At 53.8% G+C, this 13,520-nt stretch overlaps 1 protein-coding gene across 1 annotated transcript; it reads right to left on the bottom strand.

The window, feature by feature from the left end:
- Positions 1-4,002: 4,002 nt before the first annotated feature.
- On the bottom strand, positions 4,003-13,520 carry LOC311579255 (keratin, type II cytoskeletal 73). The gene is made up of 9 exons (XM_084749626.1): positions 12,989-13,520; positions 11,658-11,872; positions 10,818-10,878; positions 10,277-10,372; positions 9,700-9,864; positions 7,597-7,722; positions 7,079-7,299; positions 5,894-5,928; positions 4,003-5,205 (listed from the first exon to the last, which is right to left on the bottom strand). Exons 1-9 carry the CDS (start codon positions 13,433-13,435, stop codon positions 4,946-4,948), a joined length of 1,626 nt encoding a protein of 541 aa, XP_084605752.1. The 5' UTR covers positions 13,436-13,520; the 3' UTR covers positions 4,003-4,945.

The raw sequence follows: 13,520 nt of genomic DNA, 5'->3' as shown, positions 1-13,520 counted from the left end.
TGGTTACGCTGGGTCCCTTTGCCCTGGAACACATGTTCTTGAGAAATTAGTAAATATCATTTGGAAAAGGGTGTTAGGTTGGAGGTTTAAAAATGTTAGGCAGGCCTCTTGTGGAAGTTTGTTAGTCTGTTAACACACTCGGGGTGGGGGCAGGGTGTTCAGGACAGTGAGATAGCTCAAGACAGCGTGACGCTGTGGTGTTGGTGTGTGCTGCTACACACAGAGCTGGTGAGAACGCTTGGTGGGTATAACATCTGCTGTGCATACACGAAGACCAGAGCTTGCATCTCCAGCTACCACAGAAATGCAAGGTGGATGTGATGTGCCACCCACAATCCCAATGTGTGATAGTCAGAGAGAGGGGACCCCCAGAGCAATCTGGCTGTCAGAGGTGTAAACTAAGGTACCCTGTGTGTCGATATATACAGTAGAAAGTGATGGAGAAAAACACCAGCTGTCAACCTCAGGGCTCTATACACACACATACACACATGCAAGAAAACAAACAACAAAGCAATGTCCAGCCCTGGGTGAACTATGGACTCCATTGGCAACCATATCAAATGCACCACTCGTGGGGGTGGGGGCAGGGATAGCAGAGGGGGGCAGCAGGGAGGGGGGGTAGATGATGGGGGAGGCTGTGCCAGTGTGAGGGCAGAGGACATGTGGGAAAGCGCTGTACCTGACACTTTGTGAACCTCAAACTTTCTGTTAAAAAAAAGAAAATTAAACTCAAGCCAGGAATGGTAGTAATGGACACCTTTAATCTCAGCACTTAGGAGGGAGAGGCAGGCAGATCGCTGTGAGTTTGTTGGAGGCCAGCCCGGTTTACAAAGTAAACTTACATATTCGAATTAAAAACATGGCTACTGTATAGATAATTCTCCAAGCTGCAAAAAGCACTTCTTAAAAGTTCTTTTTAAAATTAATTTATTCAAATTACATCTCAATCTCAATTGTTATCCCCTTGCTTGTCTCCTCCTGTTCCCCCTCCTTCCCTCTTTCACCCTATTCTCCTCCCCTAGGTCTGTGACAGAAGGGGACCTCCTCCCCACCACATGGTCACAGCCTATCAAGTCTCATCTTGGTAGCCTTCCTATCCTTTCTCTGAGTGCCACCAGGCCTCCCCACCAAGGGGAAGTGGTCAAATATGGGGCGCCAGAGTTCATGTCAGAGTCAGTCCCCACTCTCCACACAACCGTGGATAATGTCCTGTCCATTGGCTAGATCCGAGTAGGGGTTCAATGTTTACTGCATGTATTGTCCTTGGTTGGTGCAGTAGTTTGAGCAGACGCCCTGGGTCCAGATCTGCCCATCATGATGTTCTTCTTGTAGGTTTCTAGGACCCTCTGGGTCCTTTTATTTCCCCATTCCCCCATACTTCTCTCACCTAGAGTCCCAGTAGGAGGTCCTCCCCTCTGTCCCACTTTGCTGGTAAGTGAAGGCTTTCAGGGGACATCCCTGTTGGGCTGGTGTCCAATTATGAGTGAGTATATACCATGTGAGTCTTTCTGAGTCTGGGTTAACTCACTCAGTAGGACCATTTCTAGTTCCATCTATTTGCCTTTCTTAACAGTCCTTAAACAAAATAAAACAAAAGCTAAATATGTCATGCAGCATCATGTAGCTTATAGTAATGCGCCCAGGGTTATTTTCAAAACCAAAGGGAAGCGTGTCTGCGTGAAGTCTGGAGAGCCAGTGTCTCCCAGCTCTGACCAAAGGCAAGGGAACCGTATCTGAGGCAGCTTGTCCCAGAGACCATCGTTGGATGGTGGCAGGCAGCCCCACTCACCTCCCCGTCTCCCAGCCTTATCTGGGATTCACTGGTGTTTGGAGCCTTGGACTAGCATTGGCCACTGAGAAGTGAGTCCCACCAAAGAGAGCCTCGTCTGGGGTTGATAAAGCAGTTAAGAGCCTGGCTGCCCTTTTTCTTCTATCTTAGTGACATTGGAAGCCGTGCATCCCGGGTACCCTAGCTAAGAAATGCCTAAGATCCCTAGACACCCACTGGAACAGCGCTGAGCCCCCGACAGTGGGTGAGAAATTAGGGCCTTTGTATCAAGTTCACACACTCAGGTTCCGGGGTGTGTCGGCTGAGGCAGTTGGCATCGACTCTCTGTTAAGCACGGAAGCTGGACGGCAGAAATTTCTTTATTCTAGGTTCATGCTTGTCAGATAATCTGGTTTCCCATTGGGTCTTCTTCGCTTCCCTTCTTCATGAAGCATCTTGGAATAACATTCTGCACCCCATAATACTAAGAGCAGCCATTTATGAAGCTTTCTAGGCAACAGGCAGGAAGACAAATGACTTGCAAACACCACCCCATTAAGTTTAACTGCTGTGGCGACTTCATATGGTAACTGCTTTTATTAACCATTTAATGGGTCCTGTCACAGCTGGGGTCCAATCCTCTGTCAGCTGGGGTGTCATTTCTCCCTAGCTCTCAGCAGAGGAGAAGGGCTCTTTCTGATCCCCTGTGGCTGACACTTCTGGCTCCAGGGGCTGCCATGCCTCTCACCTGAGCCCCGTCCTGTTTCAGCAGCCACAGGAAACAAGTTTGCCCGCTCAAGCACCTCTGCTCCAATCTTCACCTCTTCCTGTTGTCCACACACTTAAGAAGCCTCCAGACGTGTGCCTCCTGTGACAGCCTGCCCTCCCTCTCCCTGTGCCTCCTCGCTGCTGCCGGATCCCTCTGGGAGTTCTTTTGTTGTTGTGACCCATCCAGGGTGCAGTTAGTTACCTTTGCTTGTGTTCACACCTCCCTGAGTGACCCCTCCAGGGTGCAGTTAGTTACCTTTGCTGTTGCTCACACCTCCCTGAGTGGCCCCCCAGAGTGCAGTTAGTTACCTTTGCTTGTGTTCACACCTCCCTGAGGTGACCCCTCCAGGGTGCAGTTAGTTACCTTTGCTGTTGCTCACACCTCCCTGAGTGCCCCCTCCCCAGGGTGCAGTTAGTTACCTTTGCTTGTGCTCACACCTCCCTGAGTGACACACACCAGGTTTGTTCGCCCCTGCACCCCATGTGTTCATGCATGTTATAAGCAGATATCTGATCCCAGGCATGCTAGAGGAGCTACAAAGCAATCAGATGACTCCGTAGTTGGCCATGATAGTAGGTACATGTCATTACATGTTTACCCAGATCCACAAAGTGTCAACCATAGACTCTAAACCAACCAACTACCCTTCTTTGCCGGCCTCCAGGAGTTTATTCCTGAGGCCGTTGGAAAAGACAGTTGTGTTACCCTGAAAATGTTTAATCTTCGCTGTCGACCTGACAAGACTTAGAGTCACCGTGGAAACGCGTCACTGGGTGTGTCTTCGAGAGTGTTTCCAGGGAGGTTTGAAAACAGAAGAGAGCAGTGGATGTGGGGCAGACATTTCTGCCTGTTGTTTCCCAGGGACACAGGTAGGGTCCCTGCCACAGTGGGTCCCTCCTTCCCTTCATTGCTCCTTGTCATGGCTGCGTCCACAGCGATCAGGAAAGTATCCGGTACAACCCCTAATCTCCCAAGGGTGGATTTTGCGAATTGCTTTCCCAGTTCCTAGACACCTTTTCAGTAAGTAAATTAAGTCACGCTTTTGAGCCAAAGAGATGGCAAGCTTCTGCTCCCACTTGTGTCGAGCTAGGACGCCTGACCGAATACTCCAGCTAACACCGGAAGCACCATCCTGCTGGTCTGCAGATGAAGAGAAGCTCCCGAGAGGTGAGGGCTTTGCTCAGGATCGCCAATCAGCTGCAGATTCAGAAGTCACAGTTCCTAGCTCTGTTCTTGAAGTCCGTTTTCTCCCTAGACCTACAGGGACCCTGTTCAGATGCCACACATGACCCTCACCTGAATGTACTCTGTTGCCTCTGACAGTATTCCTGCAGCCTGGGGACCTAAGAGACATCTCTGAGCACAGTGTTCTGTAAACAAAGTCCCATGTGTAATTGCGACACACACACACACAAACTCATGTGTGTTCACACACATAAATTCACACGTGCATACGTTCCCATACTTGGCTTAGTACAAATTTTATTAACAGCCACAAGGACTTGGGTCTTTACTTCAAAGAGGCATCTGCCTTTGGGGTTCTTAATCAGAAAACATATCAAGCCCTGTGCTTCTCAGAACTGACCTTCTGTTGCCCCCTCCCCCACCCCGACTAGCTTTAAATCTTGCTGCCAGACACTTGGCTCCTCCTCCTGGTAGCCTGTATGTTGCTTAGCATTGTACACGCTCAGACTGTCGCATGAGGACAACACCTGTTGGGTGTGGACAAGTGAATGCTGGGTATCTGTGCAGGTGGTGCTGGGGTCCATGCAGGTTTGTGGGGACTCTGTGGGATGGAGGGACCTCAGAAGGCGGGTGGCTCCCATTCAGTGACCACTCCTCACACAGAAGGGACGTGGCCTGAAATGAGGGTTTCCTTCAGGAAAGATGTAATCTGGCCTTACATTAGTTTTATAAGTTTATTAGTGGGATACAGGAGCAGAGAGCTGGAGTCTAGGCAGGTCCAGACTGGATGGGCACTCCCCGCCCTCCACCAACAGAGATTATGCCAGATGTAACTGTGACCAAGTGCCTGCTGCAGGCTAAGCCAGTTCCTGCAAGACGGCCCATAGACACACGTCACGTCTCATGGGCATCAGGAGGACCAGGGCCAGCCTAGAGGGACCCTTCATCTGCAAGGGGGCATGCAGGCAAGTCCTCATGAAGTTATGGAAGGCTAGGAGAAGTGGTCCCTTCGCGCTGAGGCAGAAGGATGTGTGGGATAACCTCAACCCTAGAGTCCTGGTGTGGTTAATGAACACAATGGAAGCGGGATTGGAGAGCAAAGAAAAGCAGGAAGCGAGCGACGGTGAACAGAACGGGAGGGTTTCCTGGAAGAGACTCCAGAGAAAACCAAACCTGGCCAGAAATGGGGTGGGGGTGGGGGTGGGGGGGCAGCTGTCAGCTTATCTCATGGTTTTCTTTGTGGGTGAGCCCAAAGCCAAGTTCTTTCCCGAAGCTTCCTTAAATTCACTTGCGCTACCCAGTCTGGTCTTGGTCTCTCCACGGGGACTGCAATTCCCACTACCAGTGACACAGCCTCCAGACAGTATGCCATAGCCCCCACCGACAGAGCTGGGTCGGTAGCCGTAGGTGCCGGTGGCGCCACTGAACCCAAAGCTGGGACCTGTGCCGACTGTCCCAGGCACAGAGCTGCTGATGACCGCTGTGAAAGAATGACAGGGGAGGCGTCAGCGGTTGTCCCTTCTAATATCCGGCCCCCGTGACTCAAACATCTCTCTGCTGACTGGGCTCTTCACGCGGACCCCAAATTTAAGTTTAGTGACGTATACTCAACCCTGAGAAGACCAAGCTTTGAGGAAAACAGCCCAGATGTCACAGGATGCCCATCAGACACCTACTCTTTCTTGGATGAACAAGAGTAGCAAGGTGTCCCTAAAGGACAGGTGTAAGGCGCAAGCATTAGCCATTCCTTACATTTAACCTGACACAACCTTATGTTGTTCCTACTGTGTTTCCGGTGGCTTGAATTGGGGTGCTTGTGCTCAGCCCCTCTCTTTGAAGAGCCAGCATTAGCACTGATCTGAGTCACGTGACCGCATAGGTGTCTCCTCCCAGAGGACAGTGTGGGTGTGGGTGGCAGGAGAGGGCACACAGCTACCGAGTGTCTCATCCCAGCACTGGGGAAGTGGTGAGTGTGCCAAGTCAGGACTGGGGGAAGCCAGCCGCCTTGGTGAGGAAGCAGCTCCTTGTGGTGGAGGAGGCAGGCCGTGGAGCACAGGCCGCTCCACAGAGGGCTCCACAGAGGCCTTGGTGGCAGACACCTACTCCTCCACTCTATGCTTGTTGATTGCCTAGAACCGTGGATGCCCTCAGAGACAGGAAGTACTCACAAATGCTCACAGCATTGGTGTGTTCTCCAGACATCCTGCACAGAAAAACAAAAACAAAAGACACGAGGTCCTTCATCACACTTCGGATCCTGAACTGGCCTCCCCACTCACCAGACAGTGCCTAGAATCACCGACCAGACTAGTTCCCCCACCAACCCCGCCCGCCAACCCTGCCCGCCAACCCCACGAGCTACCCACCAGTCAGAAAGAGTTAATAACCCCTGTCTCAAGGCTTGAGCTTCCAAGTCCCTCTTGCCCTCTCAATCTACCCTCCTAACTACCGAATATGAGGACTGTGCTTTTGGGGTCCCACACTAACAGAGATGTGAGGGCTTTGTTCTTGGGGTCCCACACTAACAGAGATGTGAGGCCTGCGCTCTTGGGGTCCCACACTAACACCACTGCCAGGGCCCCTCTCTGCCTTTGGTGTTTCTCTTGAGCCCATTGCTTGACTGCTAGGGAGCTGAGGCCTGAGCAAGCAGAGGTGAGGGAACACAGACAACTCAGGTGGCAATGAACAAAGTGCCAGTGTGACTTTAAGCCAGTCCTGGGATTTCCAAATGCCAATGATCTGTGTCTTGTCCCTCCAACTCACTGGACTTTGTGCAGCCTACATTGTCATAGAGTATTTTTAACTGACTGCCTTTTATGGGGGGAGGGGGACCGCATTTCTCTTAAAAGAAGGTTTTATGTCTCTATGGATAAAACTGGAACTACAAAACCGAATAAGAAAAGAAATGCCACTAAAAAAAATAAATACAGTGAAAACAAAGTGAGTTAGTCGGGGGAGGTACACTGTCCCTCCACGAACACAAGTCATTTGAGAGAGCCAGCGAGTACTTGAAGCTGGCAACACTTAAGCTGAGACTCTGAAGGGCCGAAGGAGAGTTTAAAGGACCCTGCTGTCACACTGTGTGCCAGGAAATCATTCTGGAATCTGTTTGTGGTTAAACTGAAAAGCATCTATGGCCAGGGAGCTGGGTCTGGGGAGGATGGCAAAGGCTCTCCCAGCCCCCCTGCTGCTCTCACCTGCACTCCTCACCCTCCAGCCCCCCTGCTGCCCCTCACCTGCACTCCTCGCCCTCCAGCCCCCCTGCTGCCCCTCACCTGCACTCCTCGCCCTCCAGCCCCCCTGCTGCCCCTCACCTGTGCTTCTTGCCCTCCAGCCCCCCTGCTGCCCCTCACCTGCACTCCTCGCCCTCCAGTAGCTTCCTGTAGGTGGCAATCTCGATATCCAGGGCCAGCTTCACACTCATGAGCTCCTGGTACTCGCGCATCATCCTGGCCAGCTCCTCCTTGGCCTGGTGCAGGGCGCCCTCCAGCTCATCCAGCTTGGCCCGAGCATCCTTGAGGGCACAGTCACCTCGCTGTTCAGCGTCAGCGATGGCCGTCTCCAGGTTGGAGCACTGAGGGGCAGGAGGTGGTATCCTCGGTGAGTTCTGAGGCACCCAGGTACCACTGTGTTCCCTAATCGTGGGTGGGCCCTGCTCTGTCCTCCTACACTTCCTGGGTTGTATCTGGCAGTGAGGACTTTTACTTGGCCCCAGGGAAGTCTTGTAGCTTTGGTAGGGAGCCCTATCAGGGTTCTAGACTTCAGATGGGAACAAAGCAGGGAAGAAGTTTCTAGGAGAGAGTGTAAAGAAGAGACAGGCCAGGAAGGCGCTGAGCCTCTCCGCCTTCCCCTGGGGGCCTTGCCCACTCACCTGCTTCTTCACACTCTCGATCTCCGACCGCAGCCTCTGGATGAGCCGGGTCAGCTCGGAGATCTCACTCCTCGTGTGCTTGAGGTCATCCCCGTGTCGGCCAGCTGCCTGCTGCAGCTCCTGGAACTGCCAGGTGGCAAGCAACGGAGCGAACATATGACATGAGAGTTGTCTAAGCCTAGTCTAGCGCAGACACGGCCGCCTTCGCTTAGGGCTGTGAGGCAGAGGAGAGGGATGCTCCTTCATAGCCTCTTCCCGTTCAGCCATCTGCCCCTGGATTTTTTTTTTTCCGTTTCCCTTAAGCCTGGCTGACTTTCCTGAGAGTTAGATTTGGCCACAGGACTTTTGGAAGTCCCACTTTCGGCATCTCTGTGAGATGGACTCCTCCCCCTGCCCCCCCCCACACACACACTATGCACCTCCCTGCCTGTAGCCCTTGGAGGTCTGGACGAAATTCAAACTCCTGCCACGGCATCTAGGTGCTTCTTTCTCATTGGCCCTGCCATCGTGTGTCTGCTTCCCAGCTTTGACAAATAGCCCTTTAATGTCCCCTCTCGATGACCCTCACATGTTCCCACGCCTCTGAGGGAATAATAAGCTTTTCTGGCCCCCAGAACCCTTCCTGCTCCCCCCCCCCCGCACGCTCCCCCACTTCCTTAAGTAGCTGTAGCTCAGCCAGGTCAGGAGGCACTCTGTCACCCTCTGATTAGGTATAGATTCTGTTCCCATGAGCCTGCACTCCCGAAGTCAGACATGCTAGACTTTCACAACATGCTCTGTGCCTTCCCCGGTGGGTGGATGTTTTGTTTTACTTCTGAATTCTCAGTGCATAGCGTAGTGCCTCTCTGGTACTCAAGGAGAAGATCAGATGACTGAGTGAGGAGCCAATCGGCTGTGTTCCCTCCCCTCCCCCTTCTCTCAGCCAGCTGGGGTGAGCACAGGTCGCATGAGTTGTCTTGTTGGACTTGGCAGGAGGTTGGCCTTAGCACCGGGTCTCAGTCACCCCCTGCCCTTGGGTTGCCTACTGAACAGTCAACAGAGGGCACCCCAAGTTCAACCTCATGGTCTTTAGGACTTCAGGGTGGAGTTTTGCCTGGCCCCATCCCTGTCTGTCTTAAGCACCCCAGCAGGTGCCCCCAGCAGCACAGCCATGTCCCTTATGTACTAAACACCCTTGGCAAGCTCCCTGCAGCCGCGGGGCCCACTTATCCATCTTTAAATGGTGACGGTGAAGGCTGGCCTCACCACACTGTGGCCAGCACCCAGTCAGGGCTCCCTCAGCCCCTGGTGAAGAGTGGGTGCTGATAACCCACAGAAAATGGTGGGTAGTCACAGCTGCAAGGCACACCCAACTCTTCTACAAAGGACTGAGGAGGTGACAGCCTGGATCCTGACAGCCCACAGGGTTATGTCGCACACACAGCCGTTCTCAACCCTGACTCTTGAGAATAAACGGAGAGGGAGCTGGGACCGGGTGGCACTCCAAGCCCAGGCCTGTGTGGCCCCTTAGGCCCTGACGGCTAACCCTTCCCCAACAGGCTAAACCTCTCCATCCCAGGCTGCGAAGGAGAGATAAGGTCGGCCAGGGGTGATTTCCCCAGGGAAAGAGCCCAGTGAACAGCAAGGAACAATTAGAAAGTTACCATCAGGATCAGAGAGACCAGGTTATCTAAGAGTCGCCTCACACCCATGCCCTTCAGGAGAACTAAGATGTGAAGGATAAAAAACGCCCTCTTCTTCCTGAGAGATAAACTTGAACCCCCGAGGAGACCTGTGATTTACCATGATGACAGAGCTGGCTACTGCCCCTACCTACCCTCCCCCAGCGCACGTCAGAGCTCTCTTCCTCCAGAAAGTGAGTCCTGACCAACCCCACCTACTCCTGTGTTAGGATGCTTCGTCTGCATCTTTGCAGGCCGCACCCTGAAACGACTGCCATAGGTCTAAGGGGCAGACCACGTACAGAGCTGCACCTTCCCCCGTCTTGGTCAGTGTCATATTACCAACAAGCTGGGGGCTGCGGTGAGTCATGGAACAGAGAAAAGGAGACCAAGCCAGATCCCCCTTACACGTGCCTCTGGACAGGTGTACAGTCAACCGCACCTTGGTCTGGTACACCGTCTCCGCCTCGGCCTTGCTCTTCAGGGCGATGTCCTCATACTGAGCGCGGACTTCAGCGATGATGCTGTCCAGGTCCAGGCTGCGGTTGTTGTCCATGGAGAGGACCACAGACGTGTCACTTATGTGGGACTGCATCTGGGACAGCTCCTGGGAGGCGAGGAGGGCGGCAAGTGCGTGTGAACCAGGGAAAGGTGACTAAATAATGACCTTATCCCAGCAGGATGACCCCGGGCCACCCCAAACCAGCACAAGTAGTATTCCCTGGAGAGCAAGTTCTCTGTAAAACAGAACCAAGGATCCAATACCATGGTGTCAGACTGCCCAGTACATGTGAAGCCAACCGAGAAGAAAACCCATATATTCGTCCCAAGATGGGACAGGAGAAAGGAAAGCGAAGGAAAATAGCCTGCCTAGCTGTCTATCAGCTTGTCTTTGAACTACAAAGCCCTCTGCTCCCAAAGGCTGGAGGGCTGCAGGGCTCTTAAACTGACTGATAAGTAGCTAGCTTGTCATCACAAGGCCTTCCTGAGTGCAAAGCTAGAGCGAGCGTAAGCCTTACCCCCTCGTACAGACACTTGAGGAACTTGATTTCTCCATCCAGGGCCTCCACCTTGGCCTGCAGCTCCACCTTGCTCATGTACGCCGCATCCACGTCCTAAGGAGAATCCAGACACCTGCCACTGATCACTCTCTCTCTCTCAGGAGCCCCATCCTGAGGCTAACTGTCCCAGGAAGGGACCCAAGACCCCAAGGGTTTGACTTCAGCCCAGACTCAATGTGAAGACTTGATCCCATTCCCCCAAGGCAGGGTACAGAGCCTGTTTCTCCCCACCTTCCCTGAGGCAGCCACAGTGATTGGTCAGAGATGAGTTAGAAGGGGGCTTGACCCTTCCCAGAGTCCTTTGCAGTTCCGGGCATAAGCTGGGACTAATTATCCATGGCTGGACTCCTGTGTGGCATGATCTGTGCTAGGCACTCTCCAGTGTCCACGATGGGCACACCCGACCCCAGGCCCTTTCTGGGGTGCACAGGCCTCATTCTCTCCTCTTCTCTTACCCCTGCTCCCACCATGAGGGACTGAGGCCAGGTGCCCTCCTTACCTTCTTAAGCACCACAAATTCATTCTCAGCAGTTGTACGCTTGTTTATTTCTTCCTCATATCTGCAGGGGACGATGCATCAGTGAGTGGGGCGGGGGCAGGGCAGTGTCTGTGTGTGTGTTCTCCCTGGGGAGTACAGGATGTCTGAATTGTGGGTCTTTAAGCAGGTGTTTTCTGCTGTCTGAACACAGTGCGATTGTTTGGCTGATTGGTCAATGGAGGGACCTGGGCCTGGTGGCTGGAGGGTTTGGGTCTCGGGTTCTTCTGATGCCTGTGGGATGAGTCAAGTTTTTCTCCTCTTTTTTCTTGGTGTCCAAGTAACAGGAAAGGGGACCTTGCCAGCAGAAACAGTGCTGCCTGCCTGACATGCTTACCAACGATGCTGCTCAACCCGAGACAGGAGTCCAGGAAGCTAGAACTACCCCTGCCCAGGTCAAGAAAGAATGTGCCTCAGATGGGTTGCCAGGACCCAATGAAAATGAGAGGAGAAGCCCCGTGGGACCTCCACCTCCTGCTCTGTGGGGTTTCCTTGGAACTTAGGACAACCCACCATGGGTGAGATTAGGAACAAGAGTCCTGTGTTGAGCACACACAGCGGCTCCCTAGTAGGGCTTTAGCACATGAATAAGTCGTCCGTCAAGGCATCCCTGGCACTGCCCAGCAGGCTGAATACCCATGGTCCAGCCTGATTGATTATGCCCATGAAGGCTCTCATCCTGCCAGGCCATCCCAAATGACTTGTTCTACCCAAGTTCTGTCCCCCTGAGGCCACAGGCAAAAGTCTCAGGACCTGTGTAGAAAGCCCCGGGAATCAGCTATCCCACATAGCGTCCCCGCTCACCTCTTCTTGTAGTCCTCCACCACATCCCGCATGCCCCTCAGCTCAGAGTCCAGCCTCACTCTGTCCCCAGACAGTGCGTCCAGCTGTTTCTGCAGGCTGCTGACGTGAGCCTCATAAAGAGGCTCCAGGTTCTTCCTGCAGTTGTTCAGGTCCAGCTGCTGCAGCAGCTCCCACTTGGTCTCCAGCACCTGGTTCTGCTGCTCCAGGAAGCGGACCTGGAACCCAAAACCACAGCCACCTGGAACCCAAAACCACAGCCACCTGGAACCCAAGCCCGCAACCACCTAGAACCCAAAACCACAGCCACCTGGAACCTGAGCCCACAGCCACCTGGACCCCAAACCCACAGCCACCTGGAACCCAAACCCACAGCTACTTGGACCCCAAACCCACAACCACCTGGAACCTGAGCCCACAGCCACCTGGACCCCAAACCCACAGCCACCTGAGCTCACTCCACAATCAATAGGGGAGAGAGGATGGGAGATGTTCTTTCCAGAGGAAAAGGATGGGCTTGATCTGCTATGTGACCTTCAAAGCTAAGCTCTGGGAAAACAAAATGCCGCCCAAGTACCTCCCGCCCAGGAATCCATGGTCTAGCTCTGGAGAAGGCAGCCCTAGTTGTCAGGAGGGGCTCAATATGCGGTTCCCTCCGACCTATCACAGTGTTGGCTGTTTGTCTCCCCGACCCAATCTAAAACTGCTACGTCTATACTGACAGGCTGTGGGAATGCCAGTCTGTAGCGAGGTCTTAGGTGTGAACTTGACTGCTGGCTTCCTACTAGTCAGGGCCTGGTGGTCTAGTCTGTGTTTTGGCCAGCTTCCTCCCTCCACATCCGTGGCCTCTCCCAGCCTACCTGGAAGCCACAGTGCTCAACAGGGCTGGGACTTTGAGCTCTCTGGGTTTTCACAGTCAGAAAGTTTTCATTGCTGGAGACCCGCCTACCTACTTCTTGCTGCTCAGACTTCTCTATGCGTCAACATTCCTAGAGGCTCATTGAAATGCAGACTGTATGGGGCCCTGGCATTCTACACCTCCTGAGGCCACAGGGCCTCCCCTCTGCCTGCCTTCTAAGTCTCACTGGCTGTGCCCTGCTGCTTCTCTACCAAGAGGCCACCTGCTCTGCCTCCAAACGAAGCTCTTTGCATGCCTTTGGATCTGTCCCTCAGCTCTGCTGTCAACGGTATTGTCGGCTACCTCTCTGCTCTGTCCTGTGCTGTGTCTGTATCCTGGGAAGGGGTCTCACCATCCTGTCTCCAGACAGGGCGCCCCCCTGGGGGGCAGTGAAGGTGGACGTAGAAAGGACATACTTAACCATCAGCAGACCCACCTTGTCGATGAAGGAGGCGAACTTGTTGTTCAGAGCCTTGATCTGCTCCCGCTCCTGTGTGCGCACCTTCTGGATCTCGGGGTTCAGCTCCACATTGAGGGGAGCCAGGAGGCTCTTGTTGACAGTGACCTGGTGGATGCCTCCAGGAGGGCACAGGGATGTATTCGAAGGCCCAAGAGCCCCGCTGCCAAACATGCTGCCAGCAAAGCCACTGGTCCTATTCCTCCCAAGCCCGTATCCCCCCGTGCGCCCGCTGCCACTGGCCACATTGAGGGAGATGCTGCGGGCGCCCCTCAGGCTATAGAGACTCCGACTGCTGAAGCCTCCACCGAGCCCTTTGCCACCTGCCCTGTAGGAGGACGAGCTGCCTCCCGCCAGCACGGCTGAGCAGCCGCTGAAGCCCCTGCTGCCAGTGGCTCCGGGCTTGCAGGTGAACTGGCGACTCATCGTGGAGGAGCCACAGAGCAGGGGGGCAATGAGATGCACAGCTTCACGAAGAGACTGGCGGTTCACCAGCTTGTGGGCTTGGCCT

The sequence above is a fragment of the Acomys minous genome, assembly GCF_964271855.1.
Source record: "Acomys minous genome assembly, chromosome: 12".
NCBI classification, from domain to species: Eukaryota; Metazoa; Chordata; class Mammalia; order Rodentia; family Muridae; genus Acomys; species Acomys minous.
The sequence above is the reverse complement of the archived record's forward strand: the minus strand, read 5'-3'. Positions and strand labels throughout refer to the sequence as shown.

Bases quoted from the DNA above. Each gene is read 5' to 3' on its own strand.
- LOC311579255 (XM_084749626.1), bottom strand. From the start codon at position 13,435: ATGAGTCGCCAGTTCACCTGCAAGCCCGGAGCCACTGGCAGCAGGGGC. The intron at 10,879-11,657 runs GTGAGCGGGGAC...CGTCCCCTGCAG, and splicing joins GTGGAGGACTACAAGAAGAG to ATATGAGGAAGAAATAAACA. The intron at 10,373-10,817 runs GTAAGGAGGGCA...GATTCTCCTTAG, and splicing joins AATTTGTGGTGCTTAAGAAG to GACGTGGATGCGGCGTACAT.